Here is a 21,602-nt window from a genome sequence, read left to right as displayed (position 1 = left end):
ACTACATATATGTGGAGTTAAGTATAGTAAAACTTTGTTTCCCATAGATACTTACCTTCACAATATTCTTGTCCTTGATATTCTTGAAACAATATTTTGTTTGCATGATATTTTTAACTCGACATGGCGGTCCAAGATGGTGGAGTCAATCAATCAATCAATCATAGACATTTATAGAGCGCTCTACTTACCCGGAGGGTCTCAAGGCGCTAGGGGAGGGGGTGCTGCTACTACCCGAACAGCCAGGTCTTGAGCTTCTTCCTGAAGGCGAGGTGGTCTTGGGTCAGGCGCAGGTCGGTCGGGAGGGAGTTCCAGGTCTTGGCGGCCAGGTAGGAGAAGGACCTTCCTCCTGTTGTCGTGAAGACGCCTTAGAACACAGCTGCCACCGGGGCTCCCGTGGATATACCCGTTTTTGATGCTGGAAGCACTTTAGTTATATTTACACCCAGCGTGCTATTGTACCTGAGGTCTGTGGAGCTTGAGAAACCTCCGGCGTTCCGGCACTTCGATGGTGGTGGTGACTATGATGAGATGAAAAAGTGTCTTTTTACCGGCAAGGCTCTGTTGTTCAACATGATCTGCGGCGATCTCCATCGAGAACTCTGATGCCTACAGCGGAGGCGAGACGGAAGCTGGGTGAGAGCCAACGGGGAGAAATCAGCTGTTAGAAACTGTTGATAAATGATAAATGAGAAGGCAGAGCACACTAACATGACATTCTACATATTTTTTTAAGTCGAGTGTGTGCCGTACCTATATTTTCTCCACGCTTAAGGGACATTAAGCTCTGTCTGTTTAAAGAAGAACAACACTGCAAGTACCAGAATGCAATGGGAATAGCCTGTGTGAGCCCATATGCTTCCTCTTCTTTTGGTAAAGAACACGCTGATGGTCTCACGTTTCATGAAGCTTTTCTATATTGTGAACATGCCGGCAAGTTGTCAATGGTGAACTGCAGATAATGACAGTCGGTACTCTTTTGCAGTGCCGTCACCTTATCACCTCACAGCATAGGAAGAGGTTTGCTCGAGGTCGCTGAATGTTTTGGCTCTGGCTGATTCGCCGTTTGGTGCAACAACCCACCCAGCGCCTGGCTTACCTAAGCAAGGGATCGGCTTACGGCTGGACAGGTTGGCGACTTGGTCGAGGACGAGCGCCTCGCGCTACGAAATTTGGAGAGGAGAAGAACCTGCTGAAGCTACAGAAAGCGGAGGAAATGGCTCCTAAAAACGTACCTAGATCCACTCGGACAGCTAAAACTGTGGTAATTGACCAAGTAACAACACCATTGACGGCTCGGGTCTCAACTGTAGCTTCTACTACAGCTCTGTCAGCTACGATCACGGCTTATTCAAGCCTGCCGAACACTACAGCAAAACCACCTGCAAAATCACCAGTGAGAGCCATCGGAGGGAACAAACAGGTACTGCGCCCTCCTACTTTGATTATTGATGGTATTTGTCCTGCTAGTACGATTGAAGCAAACAACTCGCACTCTATCTTAGAATCAAACCGGAGAGCTCCTTAGAAAAGGAAAAAGAAGAAATTAATACAACTTCTCCATGTGTCAAAACCGACCCTATCGGTACACCGACAAAATATCGATTTTTAAATATCGATATACAAAAATATCGAAGTTTAAATATCGATGGGACAAAATATCGAAGGTAAGTAATATCGACAGTCTTAATATCGATATTAGTATAATATCAGTAATATCGAAGTTTTAAATATCGATGTCAATAATATCGAAATAAATAACTTTGATGTTACTAATATCAATTTTTAAATACATTTAGTGTATATTATATTGTATTTATTATGTTTTATTATTTATTTTTAATGTAATTTAATTAAATATTGTCTTTTACTTCTGTAGCGGGTTGTGGGTTTATAGGGGAATAGGGTGGGAAGTAATTTAATTATGTTAAATTAATTATTAATTAGTAGGAATTATTAATTAATTAATTGAGAAATAATTTTTAATTAATTTTAAATAATTGATTAATTGATAAATATGTTCCGTAGCGGGTTATGGGTTTATAGGGGAATAGGGTGGGAAGTAATTTAATAATAATTAATTAATTAATATATGTTTGTACATATTTTAATTAATAATTAATTGGTAATTAATTTATATTAATTAGTTAATTAATTAATATAATTTTGTACATATTTATAATTATTAATTAGTTGGTAATTAATTAATATTAATGCTTTAATTACATTAATTATAGTAATTTTTTTATATATAATTTTTTGTTATTCTTAATTAATTAATTGGGAAAAATAATATTAATTAATAAATTAAATTAATTACAGCTAATGTGCTAATATATTTACTTTATTGTTATTGTTAATTAATAATTAATTGGTAATTAAATAATATTAATTAATTTTGGGTAAAGGAGTATTTTTAGGGTTCAGGGTCAGTTTTCAGTTTTTGGGTAAAGGGGTATTTTTAGGGTTCAGGGTCAGTTTTCAGTTTTTGGGTAAAGGGGTATTTTTAGGGTTCTGGGTCAGTTTTCAGTTTTTGGGTAAAGGGGTATTTTTAGGGTTCAGGGTCAGTTTTCAGTTCATGGGTAAAGGGGTCTTTTTAGGGTTCAGGGTCAGTTTTCAGTTTTTGGGTAAAGGGGTATTTTTAGGGTTCAGGGTCAGTTTTCAGTTTTTGGGTAAAGGGGTATTTTTAGGGTTCAGGGTCAGTTTTGGGTTTTTGGGGTACAGGGATATTTTTAGGGTTCAGGGTCAGTTTTGGGTTTTTGGGGTACAGGCGTACAGGGTAAAAACAAAAAAATATTACATTAAATCAAATAAATAACATTAAAAAAAATTACATTAAATTATTAAGTGTTTTATTTATTTTAAATGTATATGTATTAGTTTTAATTTTGTTTTAATATTTTTATTTAATATTTGTAAAATTATATGTATTTTAAAATTATTTTTACATTATTATTAATACATTTAAAAAAACAATATTTTTGATTCCGATATTTTTGTACTACGATATTATTTTTTCGATATTTTTGTACTTACCTTTATGAAGATAGGATTCCGATATTTTTGATGTCGATATTTTTGCTCCGATATTTTTGTATTTCGATATTCTGTCTGTCGATATTATGTCAGACATTCGACCCTATCAGTATATCGACACAAGCAGAAGGAACAGAACTAAGAATAGGTTTGGACCCTACTCCTCAAGAAGCGATTACATTTGGGGAGCCGGAATTGTAATTGGAATCCCAGAATCTTCTACTGGGGAAAACAGCGCTAGTTCAGCTATTATGACTGTGACACCTCCCATAGTGGAGGCGCAGGATGGTGATGGTGATGGTGGAGGTGAAGGTAGAGGTGGAGGAGCAAGAAGCTGCTCTCCTGAGGACTCGGAATATGAGGAGACAGAGGAGACAGAGGAGGGAGAGGAGCATGGGACGAGGGGTAGAGACTCCATAGCCAAATACATGGCGGATCGGAGGGGCAAAGCTAAACAAAAGAAAACAGCCAAAGTAAGAAAGGCAAAAGACCACCAGCAGAGGGTCTATCCCTAAGTAACACCGCTCCAGCTATAAAAAGTATATAAACTTGGACAAAAGTCCTCTTAGAAAATTGATTTAGGCTTAGGGACTAGTGAAAAATATGACCCTTCGATTGTCGGGCTCCACTCTTCCGGTTGATGAATCTCAGATAAACTGTGCAGACCCCCGCCTGTCTCCCCAGCTCCCCCTACTCCAGTTGTGGATGTAGACACTGCCCCGTTACTTGGCCCTACTAATGGGGCTCAGTATTGGTAACTTCCCCTGTAAGGCTCGAAGTATCAAGTCACGGTCTTGGCTTACCAACATGTATGCCTTCTGGCAACTCGGATTCCCCCTATAATACTTCGTCAGGCGGCATGGAACAACGCGGCTCTGAAATGTCCCCTTTTGAGGTTATCCTACACACTTTAACTAGCCACCGTGCTGAGGCGCAAGAACACTTTCTGCAATTACGGGGAGACAATACCAAGCTTCAGAACTCACTGACAGAAATGACCTCTAAAAACTAGGTGGGATGTCACAGGAAATAGAAACCCTTCAGCAGAGAGTTGTTGGTATCGAAGCGAGCGCAGCTCACACTGAGACAGCTCTGAATGACCATGAAAGTCAGATTCTTGCTTTACAATTGAAGGTCGAGGACTTGGAGAACCGCCAACGCCGATCAAATTTGAGACTCTTTGGTATTCCGGAGGGGGCTGAGGGGTCGGACGCAAGGGCTTACATTGTGAAATTACTAAACAAAGCCCTACCTGATTTAGCTGATTGGGATTGGGATTCTCAGGTCTAGAGAGCACACCGTCTTCCCCCATTTCAGAAGAATAGGGAAGGCAAATACCCAAGGCCGTTTATTATTTATTTTCGGAACTTTCTCTTAAGGCAGGCAGTAGCTTTAAAAGCACGCCCAAACTCTCCAATCAAGATTGAGAATATGTCTTTATTTGTACGCTCAGACCTGAGCAAACTTACAATGGATAGGAGGTGGAGATTAAAAAAGTTGATAGACCCCTTAAAAGCCATTGGGGGACAAGCATTTTTGCAGGAACCTGCTTGTTTAAAAGTCATTAAAGGAGCTCATACCTATTATTTCTCGTATGAGAAGGAGGCAGAAATAATGCGGTCTAAGATGAGCTAAGCTTTGAGTTAAAATTTTTGCGATGAGTACTTTCTTTTTTCCCCTTGACCTTTTTTTTTTTTAGTTCGGGGGGGGTAGCAACTGAAATGCTTCCTTTTTTTAAAAATCTTTTGTTGATGTTTATAAAAGAAAGGCGGGTGGTCTAGGGGCCCCGGTGCTGTTGTGCTCTGAGCTGCCAATACAACGGCAGAAGTCACGGAGGGGGCTCCCTCTGGTTCTGGGTTGAGGGGGGGAGGGCGGGCCCACGCTCTCTGAGGGGTAGCTGTTTGGGGTCGGGTTAAAAAATTCAAAAAGACAGCACCTTGTGAGGAAGGTTTGAATTTGAAAAGAAGGTATTGTTGTTTGTCACTATATTTTTTGCACAATAATGTACAGTATGGCAAAACTGGTTTAAATTACCGATTAAAATGCATGTTTTAAAATGCTTAGCGTGAAACGTATCAGGCCTAAATAGCAAGAACAAAAGAAAACTTATCTCTGAAGCATTAAGGCTGTACAATCCTCAGCTAATTTTTTTTATCTGAGACACATATTTCTTATAAGGATAGAAAGTTACTTAACCAGCTGGGTTATGAGGTTATAGTTTGTTCCTCTCAACAGATTTCGCTTAGGGGAGTTGCTATATTAAAAGACAAAAGATCTAGAATTGAAACAATCAAATCTGGTACTGATAAACTGGGTCGCTGGGTGATAGCGCAAGTTTGTATCGGCAATCATAAATATGTACTTTGTGGAATTTATGGCTCCAATACGGATGAAGCTTTTATTTTTGATGAACTGAACTTGGAATTGTTGGGGTGGGAGGGAGAACTTATTATAATGGGGGATTTTAATGGTATTATGGATTACCAGCAGGATACAACAAGGCTGGGTACTTTTCAGTGTATGCATAAAGTGAGGGCTGCTATTCTAGATATCAGTAGGGTACACAATATTAAAGACGTATGGCGCTCTCTCTATCCAGACATACCTAGTTATACGTTCTACTCAGCCCCTCATAAACTTTGCTCATGTATTGACATGGCATGGGCAATGGATCAAATAATCCAGAATAGCTCTATGGAAAAGTGCCCCCGGGTTTCCTCAGATCACAACCCTATCTTATTAACATATAGCTACTCTGAAGGCCAAAATATTCCAAGATTGTTTTCAATTCCCCGTTATCTATTGACCGATACTGGTTACATCTCTCAGCTCAAGTTGCATCTGAGTGAATTTATTAAAATAAATCTTCATACGGCCTCTCACATCTGCATTTGGGACACTTGTAAGGCCAGCATTAGAGGCCACGCACAACAATATATTTATAAACAGAATTCGGAATGCCGTAAAACTAATAATAAACTAATAGCAGATATTAGGGAATATGAAATTCTATTGGCTGACTCGCTTCATTTGTGCTCCACTAATATCGTTGAAACAGAGCTTACACTTGGAACATTAAAATCTAATCTCAAGACAACCTTTATTGAAAAAAGCTGCGCTAAAATGCATAAGACCAAAGTTCTGTATTATGAAGGGGGGGATACAATTGGCAAGCTATTGGCTTATCAAGTGGCAGATGATAGAGCTCAGACCCGTATTAAATGTATAAAAGGTGCAAATCAAATTATTTATAACCAACCGGCGCAGATACTGACACAATTTACGGAGTATTATAATACCCTTTATACCCCAGAGAACCAACCACTTACATCTGATATCTCAGATTATTTGGAAAATAACTTTAAGGAAAAATGCAACCTATCTGGCTTAGAACATCTGTCGGATGATATTACCGAGCTAGAACTAAGGCAGGCTATCATATCCTTACCTAAGGGGAAGGCCTCATGGGAAGATTCAATTCTGGTGGAATTATATCAAATCTGTATGGAGGAAATAATTCCCCGTCTACTCCTAGTTATACAACATATTGAGGCAACAGGGAAGGCCCGAACTCCTGGAACACAACAAAAATAATTTTCTTCTTAAAAAAGGGCAAACCAGCTGAAGAATGCGGGTCGTACAGGCCAACTTCCCTGATTAATTCAGACGTGAAGGTCTTCGCTAAGGTTTTGGCAAACAGGCTGGCAGTGGTTCTCCCTCGGATTGTTAGCAAACAGCAACACGGATTTGTCTTGGGTAGAGACACTACGACCCACATTAACACAGCTATCACAGCCTTCGACATAGCAGAGACAGAAACCTCCCCACTCGGCATGATTTTATTAGATGCCGAAAAGGCTTTTGACCGGGTGGGGTGGGACTACCTCTGGTCCGTGTTGTCTTTCATTGGCTTCAGGGGCAAAGTGGTCAGCTGGATTCAGGCTCTGTACGATAAACCCACGGCTAAAATCAGCTATTCAGGTATGCTATCCTCTGCCTTTTCAATTGCACGGGGCACTCGGCAGGGGTGCCCGCTGTCACCTCTGCTCTTTGCCCTGTCCATCGAGGCATTCCTGCTGGCACTCCTCGTACAACCGAGGATAATCCCGTTTAGCTCAGGATCCCATTGCTTGAAAATACCTGCATATGCGGACGACATTGCGATATATTCCTCCAATGTCAAATCAGCATTAGAGGGTATTATGGTCGAAGCAGAAAAATTTGGCAATATTTCCGGCTATAAATTAAATGTGAACAAAACCTAGATAGTTGTCAACTATAAACCTATGGGGGTAACTTTGGGGATATGTCAGGCTGCTAACTATTTAGGGGTAAAAATGTCATCAAAAATCTGTGACATAATCCCCATTAACTATTACGTGCTTGTTAAATCAACCAAGCTGCTTCTTTAAAAATGGCATAAATGACCACTAAATATCATTAGTAGAATTAACTTAATCAAGATGAAAATTCTCCCTAAGTTTCTTTATCTTTTTCGTTCTATTCCGTTGGCAGTTAATAAAAGTTTTTTTAAGAAACTCGATGGAATTTTTAGCAGTTTCATCTGGGGTTACCGGAAAGCACAAAAGAGCTTATCTTCATTAAAAGGGTCTATTGATATGGGAGGACTTAACTTCCCAGACTTTAAACTTTACTTCTGGGCTACCTTTATTGGGCGTCTTCGTTCCCTGCTCAATTCTGATTCAAGACATTTGTTTTTTCATACCATAATGCTGAACACTGATGCAAGCATGTTTTTGCTTAGATTGAATGACCCAAAGTTCTACAAAAGAGTCAAATTTAAGACTGCTCGAGATATTGCTAAGATCTAGTTTGGCATTTTGCTATTTTGTAAGACCTCTTTTTTTGACATTAAATTACGACTTTGGGGTAACCCAGGACTCCCGGGGATATTTAACTACAGCCAGGCTATTGTGTGGGCAACTCATGGTATTGCAACCTTGGGGGACTTGTATGGTACCAACAGCTTTTTAGACTTTGAGATATTAAAAAATGTATACCATCTTACGGAGCCTATGAGGTTTAAATATATTCAGATACATGATTTTTTGATCCGTAAAATGAAAATTCTAACTATCTCAGACTCTGATATTTGGGAGTGCCTCTACTCATCTAAGACCAAATCAGAAATTAGCACTGGCTATAGCTGTTTAATATCTTATGTAAAATACGATTGTTCCAAGTTAGCAGAGAAATGGAGCTCTAAACTGGGACTGACCATCTATCCAGAACAGATTGCACACTCTCTCTCTAAAATCAATAACTCAGTACAATCCGCCAGCCTACAATTACAACAATTTAAAACCTCGTGTCTGCTTTATCAAACCCCGAAAGTGATTCTTAAATGGTCTTCAAATGTACAATGCTCCGAGCGTACCAAATGCCCTAAATGTGATACGGTGGGCGCTAATATAGAACATATGCTATTTTCCTGCCCGCTATTGAATGATTTTTGGCTTAATTTGGACAAAATTTTGAAACTAAAATTAGCTAGGCCACCATTGCTTTCTGCCTCTACTGTACTCCTAGATATACATAGTAGTACCTTACCGCAACAGGCTCAAATTACTATTCTACTTTCCTGTGCTAAACTTACGATAGCTAGGGCACCACAGCCGCCACATATTATGAAATGGTGGTCAATGAAATACATAGCATGGAAGCAGGAATAGCCAGAATTAGGGGCACCAGGTCTTCGCTTAAATTTGAGAACATTTGGGCCAACTTTATTTAAAATTCTAAAATTTGTTTGTGCATGTGATCTTTCTTAAAATGGTATGAATTGTTTGTTTAACATTGTATATTTCTTGTATTTTGTACTCCTTTTTTTTGCCATTCTGTATATAATTTTTTTTTGTGTATAGATATTATTGGTATATTAGCAACGTCTTTGCTATGTTTTCACTCTGTGCTGTCAATAAAAATAAAAAATAAAAAAATAAAAAGATATTTTTAACTCGATATTTGTCCAAACACCCAACTACGCTACAGCAGTCATTAGCAGATACATATAGCTGTGTTTTTAATGTAGCTCTAAATGAAAGTTAAATAAAAATCAGTATTTCTTCTGAAAACACTGCTCAGCACAGCACAGCGACTGCAGCTATTTTGACACTATTCACCCCCTTTTCAAATGCATTACTTGGTATTGCTCTCAGGACTGGACTGGCCGTAGTGGGCATCAGGCATTGGGCCTTTGTCCCTCAGGCAGGAAGGGTGGGGGCCGGGTTTGCAGTGATGTTGCAATATCAAGCAGCAGTGCTGGGGGCCATTTCCTTAAGCATTGCACACTTGCACCCCTCCACCCCCCCCATCGGAGCCGGCCCAAAACAATTGCAAGGGCTGTTTTGAGTTCCCAGTCCGGCCCTGTTTGCTCTCCATGAGCCCTACCCCATCCCCTCAGGCTGTACATCATGCACAAGATACCACCAACTCCTTCTTGCCATAAGCTCATTCTCAGAACCAGTCCTACAACAACAACACAAAAGTAGTAGTGAATCAATAAAATATGGACAACGACATGACTTGTAGTGAAAGATAAACTGGCTGCTGAAACAGAACAGAAGTGCAATCCAGGTCTTTTCCACTACCTTTTGTTTGTTTGTATTCACATGATTTCATGCCATAAAGCATTTGCATTAATATGTTATTTTATCTGTTAAATCGTACATGTTACTTAAGCTTAAGGAATCCCCTAACAAGGGGGGGGGGGGCTTTGATTCACAATTGTTGATCCTGAAAATTTGGCATGAACAATTGCCACTCTCATTTGCTTTGGCATCAACATTTGGCCAAGTTCAACTTAATGCTCGCTACAACTGGCCCTTGTGTTCTATGGTTAGTTTTCTAATGTTATCTGATTTTAAACTAATTTGCACATGTCATTCACTTTCAGAGAGCATATCTTCGTCCAACAATTACATTAAACCATGGCACAACACTTATTTTACCTGGGTGACTACTCAACACAACTTCTTGTCAACAACCAATAAAATAGATGATAAATGCCCCTAACCAAAATTGACAAGAAAAGAACATGTAGAATAGATACTCACTGAACCAAAAGTTCCATACAGTTTTCTGGTAGTCCTCTCCGTTAAACCAACATCTCCAAAAGAAACCTTCATGATGAAAGGTGAGGGCAGGTCGTCTAGATTCCTTCAGGCCCTCCTTCGAAAACAAAACAAACCATATTCATAAATAAGCACATGCAGACATTTTGAGGTGTATGTAGTTAAGGTCGTAAAACATATGTGCCACCTTTTTAGATATAAAAAAGAGTGTGTTGCCGTGTTCAGCTGAAGAACATTTTGAACTTTTGCCACTGTACTGTAAACAATAAAAGAATTAAAAGGTAGTGCATTCAACAAGCACTATAGAAACTGAGCATGACAGAGGATGCAAACAAACTAGTGCCATTTGGGGAAATGCGACTGAGAACCATGCAATTCATAAAAATCAAAGTTGATAGTTGGCCAAGCATACTTACGGTTTAAGCCCAGCCAAATGGCGCCATCCCTTTCAAACTATGATACAACAAACAGGAATCTGAAACTGACTGATTAGCATTTATTTGATGTATCAAAATGTTTTGAGATTCATTTTGTGATTTTAGAAGGGGCAATGAAGAATTTCCGTCCCTATGGAGGGGAAGTCCTCATGGAACTACACAATTTTCTAAAAATATTGATGCTATGTGGAGGAATCCAGGAACTAGAAGTAAATTGAGAATGGTGTGGCACACTGGTTGATCTAAATAAAGGTTTTTTTCAAAGTTATTCAATTTGGGTGCAAGTGGCTATCTCTCTCTGACCTGTAGGCGTGGAACTGAAAGTGATTGAAAAGCACTGTGTGGGCCCTACATAATGTCCCCAAGTTGCACTGCGAGGGGTTGAACAACCTTTGCTATGAAGTTCAAAAAGTTAAATACAATGCTTTCAAATGTTAAAGTGAAAATCTTCTTTTTCTTGTTTTCTTTTTATATATCACGATGTAGTTTCTCACAAGTGAATATGATCATGTTATTGGCTCGAAAACAGTTTCATGGTAAAAACTTTTTCATATATGGTATTTCCCTAATCCCAATGCATTTCGGGTCGAAACCCTTCATCAGGGGATTCTTTCTCTGAAAATAAAAAATGGATCAATGATTCAAGGGCTTAGAACCTCTAATAGGATTTTCAGTTGTTGACCATAATGACCGTTAAATATATGTAGAGTCTACACAGAGAAATACAGGAAACCATTGGCAGTGGAGGACTTTTTTTTTTACTTACTTGTTATTGTTCAACTATATGGCACAATGGCAAAAAAGACCCACACTGTGTGTATGTATTTGTGGTATTTATATAATGAGAACATAGCTGAGAGGGTAAGGACGGCTACACAGAGACAAAGGCAAAGCTACTGTCAGAGAGATGTTGGAGCAGTAATTGGATAGTTAGAGTGAAAGTGAACTCTTACTGCATTCTAAGAAGAGCAGACATGCTGTAAAATCTACCCAGTAATTGCAACTGGAGGTTTTAACCTGAGGAAATGTTACTGCCACATTCAGACTTCATGAGGTCGGAATGGGGAATGACTAGCAGTTGATTTTTTACCACACCTAAAACAACACTTTTCAACCCTTTTTTTAGCTGTCTTGTATAGCGCGAACTAGACCCAAAGGTATCAGAGCGCTTTACATGAGAACCAGTTGCATTACAGATGGACAGATTCCTTTTTAGGAATGGAAAGACTACGTGATTTTCCCAGATTCGCAGGATGTTTGAGCTTCCCGCCAGAGGTGAATTTATGTGGAGTTTTTTTTGTGTTGATATTGTTTATTAGCGTTTATTAAATATAAGACAATAAAGTAATAAAATACAGAAATGTGAAATATGATCACATAAATTACATTGGAAGTATAGCATACCGTTAAATATATATAAATTCATAAGGATGAAGACTGTATCTTAGTTACATACAAGTAATACAATAATAAGATGTAAGAAGGATAAAGGAATTCAGTTGTGAATAAAACAATAAGCTATTTGATTGAAAAACTCAAATTACTTACGGTGAAAAAGAAAGTAAATTGAAAGCCAAAAAGATCAAGAACGAGACACAAGCTGAAGCATAAAATTGCGAATGAGTAAGTGAGAAAAAGACAGGAAATGTGGGTAGAAAGAAAGTGAAGAATAAAAAAGGAGAGATGTCAATGCAGTAGAATATAAAAGAATAGAACGTATAGTATAGAAAATTATATGGGAAAAGAAGAAAAAAAGGAGCAAATTGGAGGAGAGCAGATTTAGAACAGGTTTTCAGTGCTGATATGTAAATGTGTGACAGTAAAGGTGAGAGAAGGAAAGAAGAGAAGAAAATTAGAAGTGAGAGTGAAAAAGGAAGAGAGAACAAGTTATGATACAGTGGAATTCACTATGGAAAAATCAGAATTGTCTATCACAGAAGGATTATTCAATTGTAAAAAGGGGGCCCAAATTTGATTAAATGATTGTGTCTGATCTTGCAAATTGTAGATATTTCTTTCATAAGAGGCAGTTTGAACCATAGCCACCAGCCAAGATTCTGGAGAGGGTGGAATCGAAGATTTCCATTGCCATAGTATGCATATTTTAGCTGTGTTTAAAGCGATATATTAAAATGGCATTGTTGTTTGGAAAGGTGTGGTAAAGTTCTTAAATCAGGCAGAAGAATGATGGCTGGTGTTAACTGAAAATTCAAAGGCAGAGTGTGTTGTAAAACCTGACCTATGTAAGACCAATAGGACTGGATGATAGGGCAGAACAGAGGATGTGGACTATGTCACAACCAGGAGTAGCACATCTCCAACAATTAGTATGAGGAAGAAGTCTAGCTTTATGCAGTTTTGAGGGACACCGATGCCAGTCATGTAAAATCTTGAATAAGCAAAATGTATGTTGTGCTTCTCTAACTCCTCTGGTTAAAGTTTCCAGAAGAGTAAGCCAGTCTTCATCACTATACGTAAGTGAAAGGCGTGTTTGCCATTTGAGACGAAGAGCACATAACCGGGGATGCTGTTGGTTCTCGATCTTCACTTTATGTTCCTGCATATTATGGTCGGGTAGAATTGCTGGGCATCAGAAAGCTGGCAAGCAGCTGCTGTCCTCAGACTCTGACTCCCGGGGGGAAGCCACTTTCCTGTAATTTGTGCAAATGGGAGCTCGAACTGCCCTGTAGCAACCCTATCGGTGAAAGTATGGCAAGTAAGTCCAGCAACCCTCGCCAAGATACGTGCTCCCTGGTCGACGGTCACAATATGGCCTATCTACTGAACACGAGGTCCATAAAGAAACATGAGTTAGATTTATATGACCTTTTAACTGATATTAACCCTGACATAATGTTTGTCACTGAGACCTGGCTTAATGAGGCTTCTAAACCCTCTATTGCCAACGCTATCCCACCAGGCTATTTAATCATAAAAACGGACCGGCCGGTGGGTAGAGGGGGGTGAATTGAGATAATCTTTAAAAATCATCTTGTGGCTCCATTCTACCCATTGAGGAGGTAGATGGAGACGAGAGTCTTGGGTTCCTCCTTACCGCTTCCCTACATCGGACTCTGGCAGGTGTACTCATTTATAGACCTACCGGTCCTGCTGGTAGATTTACAGATTCACTTAGCCAAGCAGTTTCCCCAGTGGCCACCAAATACAAGCATTGTGTAGTACTGGGAGATTTTAATATCCATATGGATAACTTGACAGATCCCGAGTCCATGATATTGCGGGAAATGTTTAATTTGGTCCCTTATGTTCACCTCACTACTCATGAGAAGGGTCATATCTTGGATCAGATATTTTCTAATATTAGAATTAAAATTGTACGCTCGGCTTCCTGCGGTGTGGTTGGACCATTTTCTTTTATGTTTTAGAGTGTCCAAGATATTACCCCACTCCCAATCACATGGAACACCAAGCCCCTATAGTTTTAGACCTTTTTGCCAGATGACATCCAAGGCTATGAAGGCAGCCCTGAATCATCATCCGATTCCTTTTTGTGGTGATCTAGAGACTGATGATTTTAGTCTGGAGGGCTGATTAGAGTGCTGTGTCTTTTACTTGGCCCCACATACCACTGAGTGGCCAAACCGACTCGTGCTTCTGCTCCGTGGTTTACTGAGGTGCTTAGGAAGAGCAGAAGCACCCGTAAACAGCTGGAGAGAGTGTGGAGGATTAAGTTTGATCCAGAGGAAAAAGTGAAATACAAACAGGCCCTGAAAACCCAGTATTACAGACTTCATGAGGAAAAATAACTTTTTTTCTCTAAAATTTAGGTAGCAAGCAATAAGAGTAAGGAAATCTTGAAGATTGTCAAAGATTTCTCCTCCTCGAGCGCAGGGAAAATCTCCTTTACCCCCTCTTCTGCCTGGGTAAATCATATTGCTGACTACTTTCATAATAAAATCTGTACCATTCAAAATTCTTTTACGACTTTACCTCTGGAGCCTCTTAGTCTGGCGTGTCTCGGTACCACCTCCTTCACTCCATTTCACCCTATTTCTTTAGAGAAATCTCTTGAAATCATGACCTCTTTGAAGTCGGGTTCTCTGTCGGACCCCTGCCCAGCAAAAAAAAAGTCTGCCATCGCATAGATCCTAAACCCAGCCGTCAATGCAGTTCTGAATTTGTCACTACAAGAAGGGTTGGTCCCTAGCTGCTGGAAAATGGCCAAAATTATTCCTCTCCTGAAGAAACCCTCTGCAGACCCGACAGTAGCCTTAAACTACAGGCCTATTTCATTACTAACCTTTTTTTCTAAAGCTCTTGAAAAGTATGTTAATTTCCAACTGACAGAATGCGTGGAGGCCAATCATATACTCCATGATAGTCAGTCCGGCTTCAGACCCCATCTGTGCACTGAAACTGCCCGATTGCAAGTCTCTGAACCCATAAAAAAGCAACTAGATAGAGGGGTTAGTGTTGTCCTAATATTATTGGATCTGTTCGTGACCTTTCTATACCATGCCCCACGACCGGCTCCTACAATACCTATCAGACTGTGGCATCGGGGGCACAATACTTAAGTGGTTCACCTCTTTTCTGAACAATAATCACCAGGAAATTTGGTCTCCCCCCTTCGCGGCTTCCATTCTGACTATGAAGGTAGGGGTCCCACAGGGGTCCATCCTGAGGCAATCATTATTTAACATTGATATGGCTCCTCTTGCTCTTCTAGCTGAGTCCTACGGGGCCAAGATAGTATCATATGCAGATGATACTTAATTATTGTTTACATGAGACAAAGGCTCTGGTTTTAGAGGCGAGGAGATCAATACCTATCTTACAGAGGTTTTCTCTTGGTTGTGGCTTAATCAACTGAAGTGCCCAGAAAAATCAGAAATTACCTTTTTTGTTGCCCGCCTTGTGAATCATGGCACCAATGGTGGCCTCGGGACATGTCTCCTCCTATTGCTCCTGTCAGCACTATGAAGAACTTAGGGGTCAAGCTAGACACTCCCCTAATAATGAAGCCCAAATCCAGACCATGGTGGGCTCATGCTTCAGCATGTTGAAAATTTTAAAAAACGTCCTTCCTTTGCTACCGGTCGAGTACCACAAGACAGTAGTTCAAGTCCTGATTACATCCAGACTAGAATATGTTAATATCTTGTACCTGGGCCTCCCTGAGTTTTTATTGCGTTATCTGCAGGTGGCTCAAAATGCAGTGGCTAGAGCCATCCTTATGGTAGGGCCCAGAGCACATATGACCATCCACCTGAAGGCCCTACATGGGCTACCGGTATGTTAGAGGATCCAATTTAAAACGCTGGTCCTAGCTTTCCGTGCCTTTCATGGCACAGGGGCAGTGTATCTTAGGAGAAGGATTCAACCTTACATGCCACAACGGGCCCTGACTAGTCACTAATGCACATACCCAAGGCTCCCACATAGGCGGTCGTTCGTTTCAAGTGCTGGCTGCCTGCTCATGGAACAGACGGCCTCCTCATCTTAGGCAAGTGCAGGACCTGTTGACTTTCAGAAGACAGCTTAAAACCTGGCTTTTCCAGCTGTAATTCTTTCGGTCGCCATGGCTTGTTTGTAAGCTTTGTTTCTGTTTTCCGGTGGGCCCATTGTCAGAGTAGGGACACTCTGTGGAGTAGCCGTGCACTTTAAAAGTACCTATTTTCATTTCATTTCATTTCATAAGGGTTGGGAGAATAAATGAAATGTGAATATTTTATATAAACCTGAAATTACCCCTTGATGAGTCCCCCAAGTATAGAGATAGGATAGGATTGGTGAAGTTTGGAGAGACCATGGGTTTGCCCCCAAGGTTTTAGTAAGACAGAGATGAAGTTGAGTATAATTCATGAGTTGGTGTGACGGAAGACCAAATTCGTCAGCTAATTGGGTAAAGGGTTTAAATTCACTAGCATGTATAAATTGATCTAGAGTAGAAATGCCCGCCTGTTTCCATTGGGGCCAGGAGATGGTTTTTCCCTTGACGCCTATGGCAATATTGTTCCATATTGGAGCTTTAATATAAATGTGTGTTAAAACCGCAGAGACGATGAGCTCTCTGCAACGTTTTACGCATTGAAGCCAATAGTGGATTGCGAGAATCCTGACTACTAGTTCCTGTGGTATAAAGAACTGAGGGGCATATTATCAACGTTTAGCGATATTTACCACTAACGATGCTTAGCAAAAAAATTTTTAACGCTAAGCATCGCCGGAAATTATCGCAGAGATAACTTGCTATTAGCAAGGTTTATCTCAGTAGTGATAAAAATCCTCGGGCTAACTGCCAATTGAGAGATTATCTCTGGAAAACCAACGATAATCTCTCGAAGTTTGGCGTTAGCTTGATAATAGGGGCTCACAAACTTAGAAAATACCAGGTGTAAAAAAAGCAGTGCTAACCGCGGTTAGCGCTGCTTTTTTATCACTAACAGGGTTAGCGAAATCCTTGATAATAGGAGAAATGTCGCTTAACAACATTACTCCTATTATTTTTCTCTGGAACGCCCCCTTTGCATCTCATTAGAGATGCAAGGGGAAGCTTAGAGAAAAAGGGTGCTAACATGCGAATTTGCGTGTTAGCACCCTGTTGCTAATAGGGAGATAATTGTATCTCCGCTTTCTTGGCTTTTAAAGCCAAAAAAGCAGAGATAAATCCCTTGATAATATGCCCCTGAGAGACCAGGTTCAGCGGATAGTAAATGACACTTCACGGGCGCCCATTGTGGTGTTTGAGAATTATCTCGCAGCATATATATGATTTGGGATAGTTGTAATACCAAACGGTAGTGTTCTATGGACGGGACACTTAGACCCCCAAGAGAATGATATGCTTTCAGTTTTTGTATAGCTAGACAGGTTTAAAAGTGCCACAGAAAAAGGATTTAATTTTAGAATCTATAAGGTGTTGGGAAGATAAAGGTCATTAAAGGGGAAGCATACCGAGAGTATAGAGGAAACGTGGGAGTGTGACCGTCTTTACAGCTTGGACCCGTCAACATATAGATAATCCTAATATTTTCCATTTGTCAAAATCCTGCTGCATCTGTGTGATCAGAGGACCAAGATTATCTGCAACCATTCCAATTGTTCCCTTGTTTACCAGGATACCAAGATATTTTAGCCGGAGGTGAATTTCTGTGTTTTATTTAGTTCAGAAAATGTATGTTGTCACTTACTTTAAACTTTGTATTTTACAGTATATATATAAATATATATTCATATATATTCCACTTTGTCCTGAAATGAGGATGCACTCTTCAGCAGTTAATTCTCTGAATTCTTTATTTAGAGGGACACCAGCATTTTACATTTCCAATCAATTTTTGTGCCTGTCGAGTTTCGGAGCCTCCAGATCCTTTAATCATAGGCAGTGATGAAACCTTGCAGACGCTCTCAAAGACTCCTTTATCAGCATGCTGATGAATTCTATTGCCCTCCGGCCGGCCTCACAGGTGAGTTTTACTCCAAAAGCTCATTGGAATCTGTAGTGTGTTTACGTCAATTCTATACCTTCAGTGGGTTCTGCATTGTAACAGTACTTGTATATCCATATTGCAAGCCCTCCAGTAGGCCTCACAAAGCAACTTGCTCTGTGTGATTCACAAAACTGCTATGCCACTTACAAGTTTGTAAAATTCTAAGCCTGCAGTCCCATGCTTTATTCTGATGGTGGTGCAGTCCTGCACGGCCGGACTGCCGTGATTAATGTTTTCCACTTTGTCCTGAAATGAGGACGCACTCAGCATCAGTTAATTTTCCAAATTCCTATTTAGAGGGAAACCAGCATTTTGCATTTCCGAACAATTTCTGTGTCTGATGCATTTCAGAGCCCCCAATAGGCAGTTCGGAAACCTTGCAGAGGCTCTCAAACATACCTTTATCTGCATACTGATGAAGGCTTTTGCCCTCCAGTTGGCCTCACAGGTAAATTTTACTCCCAAAGCATGCTGGAATCTGTAGTGTTTAGAAGCCAATTCTATCCCTTCAGTGGGGTTTGCATTGTAACAGTTCTTTTCTATCCATATTTTAAGCCCTTCAGTGGGCCTCACAAAGCAACGTGCGCTGTTTGATACGGATATAAAAGTACTGTTACAATGAAGAACAAACTGATCGGATAGAATTGTCTTAAACACACTACAGATTCCAGCATGCTTTGGGACTAAAACCCACCTGTGAGGCCCACCGGAGGTCAATAGAATTAGTGTGCAGGCAGATAAAAGTGTGCAAGGTTTCAGAACTGTCTATGATTAATAAACTGTGGGTTCCGGAAAGGCGTCAGGCACATAAATTGCAGAGTGGTTGAGAAAGGCTGCATGGCCTCCAACCACCTCTCAGCAATTCCGCTGTGTGGGACTTACTTGAGGTAACAGGAGGTCTTGTTGGCCCCCGAGGCACCCTCAGCAGCCATTGGGACTTCATCCCCCAACCAGCAGCTCGTCAGGAGGCACAATTGCAGAGTGGTGCAGAAAGGGGCGGGGTCTCTGGCTTTGTGCACGTAGCTTTTTCTTTCTTTTGTTTAAATTATAAAAGAAGAGTGGCCAAGTAGCCTCCTTCGGTGGGCTGAGATTGGCCCTGGGAAGTCCATCCTCTGGGCCAGGTATTTTTAGAGTGGGAAGGGGTCACTAGGTCCCCCTCTCTTGGCTAATTAAGGTCCAGGAACCCCATCTCCTGGCAGCAGTCTTTAGAAAAAACATATTTTAATAAAGGAAGAGGCCCCCTTCCTGGGACCTGGCCTCTTTCCTGGGTGCTATGGCCCCACACAGGGCACCCAGTCATTTTTGGTGGAAGCCCAGGGGGAGCCTGTAGGCCCCCGTGGTCCCTGCTGGCTCCTCTCTTCCTCTGGGAGCCAGCATTACCTTTAGACATGCTAAACATGCACCTCCCACAGTCCAAAAGAAGTTCTGCTCTGCTACTAGTAAGCAATAGCATTTTTCTGCTCTTGCGTACTAGAATTGGAGCAGAGTTTGCTATGGCTTGGTGAAAGGTCTAATGCTCTCGAGAAGCCATAGCGAACTACAGTGGCCTGACAGTGGGCACCCGGGAATGTTGCTGGAGCCCCCCGGGGGGGTTGATCCCCAGAGCCCTGTATGGATCATTAGACTACACTGCCCTGAGAAGATAGTGGACCCCCGGGCGAGAGGTCGACAATGGCCCCCATGCATTATAATATTTAGGCTGGCAGTCCCTGTGCTGTGGGGTGCCTGGTGGCCCACGCATTCCTATTGTTAATTGCCAAGGGTAGATGGCGGTCCCCGGGACTGTGGAGTGGCTTCCCCCGCATTTGTATTGCTTAATGGCCCGGTAAGGTGGGGGCCCGGCACTTCTCAAAAGCCTAGGAGGCTCCCTTTATAAACCCACATGCCCCCGGGATTCGGCCCACCTAGAGGCTTCATAAATAAAGACACATAAAATTTTGCATGTCTTTTTTTTATTTTGCTGTGGGACCATACATGAATTTGCAGCAAAATTGAATAAAAAGAATGCGTTTTACCCATGTTAGGGTCCCTGTGGGACCACCCCACTATATCTGGGGGGTCAAGGTATTCCTACCCTGACCCACGAGTCCTTAGATGGCTACCAACACCTCGTAGTTGAAGTGTTGGTGGCCAATAAAATTTTTGTAGGATCTCCAAGTCCACTGATAGGATTCGCGTCCCCAGATATTTTTATTTTTTAAACGTTATTATCAGTGAAACTACTCAATTAATTTACACCAAATCACAAAAACAACACTTTCTGGACAAACAACTAGCTTTCTGCTTAATGTGGTGTGATTCCGTTCAGCGGTTCAGGCTGTAGTAGTGTTCTAAAAATGAAAATCCTTATGGACTTAACATGGGAAATATGGGACGTTTTTTGAAAATATGGTGTGAAGATTTGTCAAGTGGCACCAAAGTTATTATCAAATGAAAAATGCTTTTCCTATGGAAACTTTGCTCCTAATTATAACTGCCTCCTGGTGTACGCCAGTAGGTAAAAAAAAAAATATATATATATATATATTTCTTCCAAAAATACACTCTGCGTACGCAAAGTATGTGGCTCACTTGTGAATTTATTTAAAGTTTTATTTCATCCAGGTCATCCATCGTACCTGACAAACGTGTTTCCGCCTTAGTGGCCTTTGTCAATTATATACAAAGTGAAACACTGATACAAACATTTAAATATTGAAACAATACTCGCTAATATATGTATTCACTATGATACACTTAATAAGCCAGTTAACCAATCATTTAAAAAAAAATATCCATTAAGACACTTATTTAACCATTTATTCTTCCATCGACCTTTACATATACATATATAAAACATATTTATTTTTCAGAAAGACACACATTCACTGGATGGTGTCATCAGTGATGTCATGAGTGATGTCACTGACCATGTCATGAGTGATGTAATATGTGATGTCATCAGCAGTGCATTACACGCGCAGGTTATAGTGAGTCCAACTAACTATCACGTGGGAATTTCAATAGTTTTATATCAGTAAAATTGCCAGGTAACTATAACTGGTGTGAAACCTATGGTTTTTTCAGTGAATTTGATATGTTTTTTAAATGCTAATTCCTAACTATAACTGGTGTGAAACCTATGGTTTTTTCAGTGAATTTCAAAGGTTTTTTAACTGCTAATGCCTAACTATAACTGGTGTGAAACCTATGGTTTTTCAGTGAATTTCAAAGGTTTTTTAACTGCTAATGCCTAACTATAACTGGTGTGAAACCTATGGTTTTTTCAGTGAATTTCATAGGTTTTTTAAATGCTAATTCCTTTCTATTTCGAGTTTCTAACCTATGTTTTGTTTTACAATTTGCTGTTTTGTGTAAGTATTAATTTGTAAGTTTTTTTTTTAATCATTTTTTCCCGGGGCGCTCTGGGTGCGCGCTCCGGTAAGCTCTCCGGAAAGCGCACCAGAGCGCTACTTTCGTCCGTGAAAAAAATATGAATGAAAAATTAATAATAACGCAAAACATTTCGTACCATACAAATAAAAGCAGGTTTTTTTTATAAGGAAATGAAAATGATTTTGCACTTCCGTAAAACTATGAAG

General features: G+C 40.4%; 1 protein-coding gene across 2 annotated transcripts in view; it reads right to left on the bottom strand.

Moving 5' to 3' along the window:
- The window catches only part of LOC147718781 (transmembrane protein 182-like), a 202,615-nt gene that overhangs the window by 131,008 nt on the left and 50,005 nt on the right, over window positions 1–21,602 (bottom strand). For both annotated transcript variants that reach the window (XM_086918763.1, XM_086918761.1), the window contains exon 2: window positions 10,113–10,227. In XM_086918763.1, coding sequence (XP_086774889.1) covers window positions 10,113–10,227 — 115 coding nt within the window. The remainder of the gene's footprint in view (window positions 1–10,112; window positions 10,228–21,602) is intronic.

The sequence above is a fragment of the Lissotriton vulgaris genome, chromosome 4_1, assembly GCF_964263255.1.
Source record: "Lissotriton vulgaris chromosome 4_1, aLisVul1.2, whole genome shotgun sequence".
NCBI lineage: Eukaryota > Metazoa > Chordata > Amphibia > Caudata > Salamandridae > Lissotriton > Lissotriton vulgaris.
Note: the sequence above shows the minus strand (reverse complement) of the source record. Positions and strands in the feature narration are given on the sequence as shown.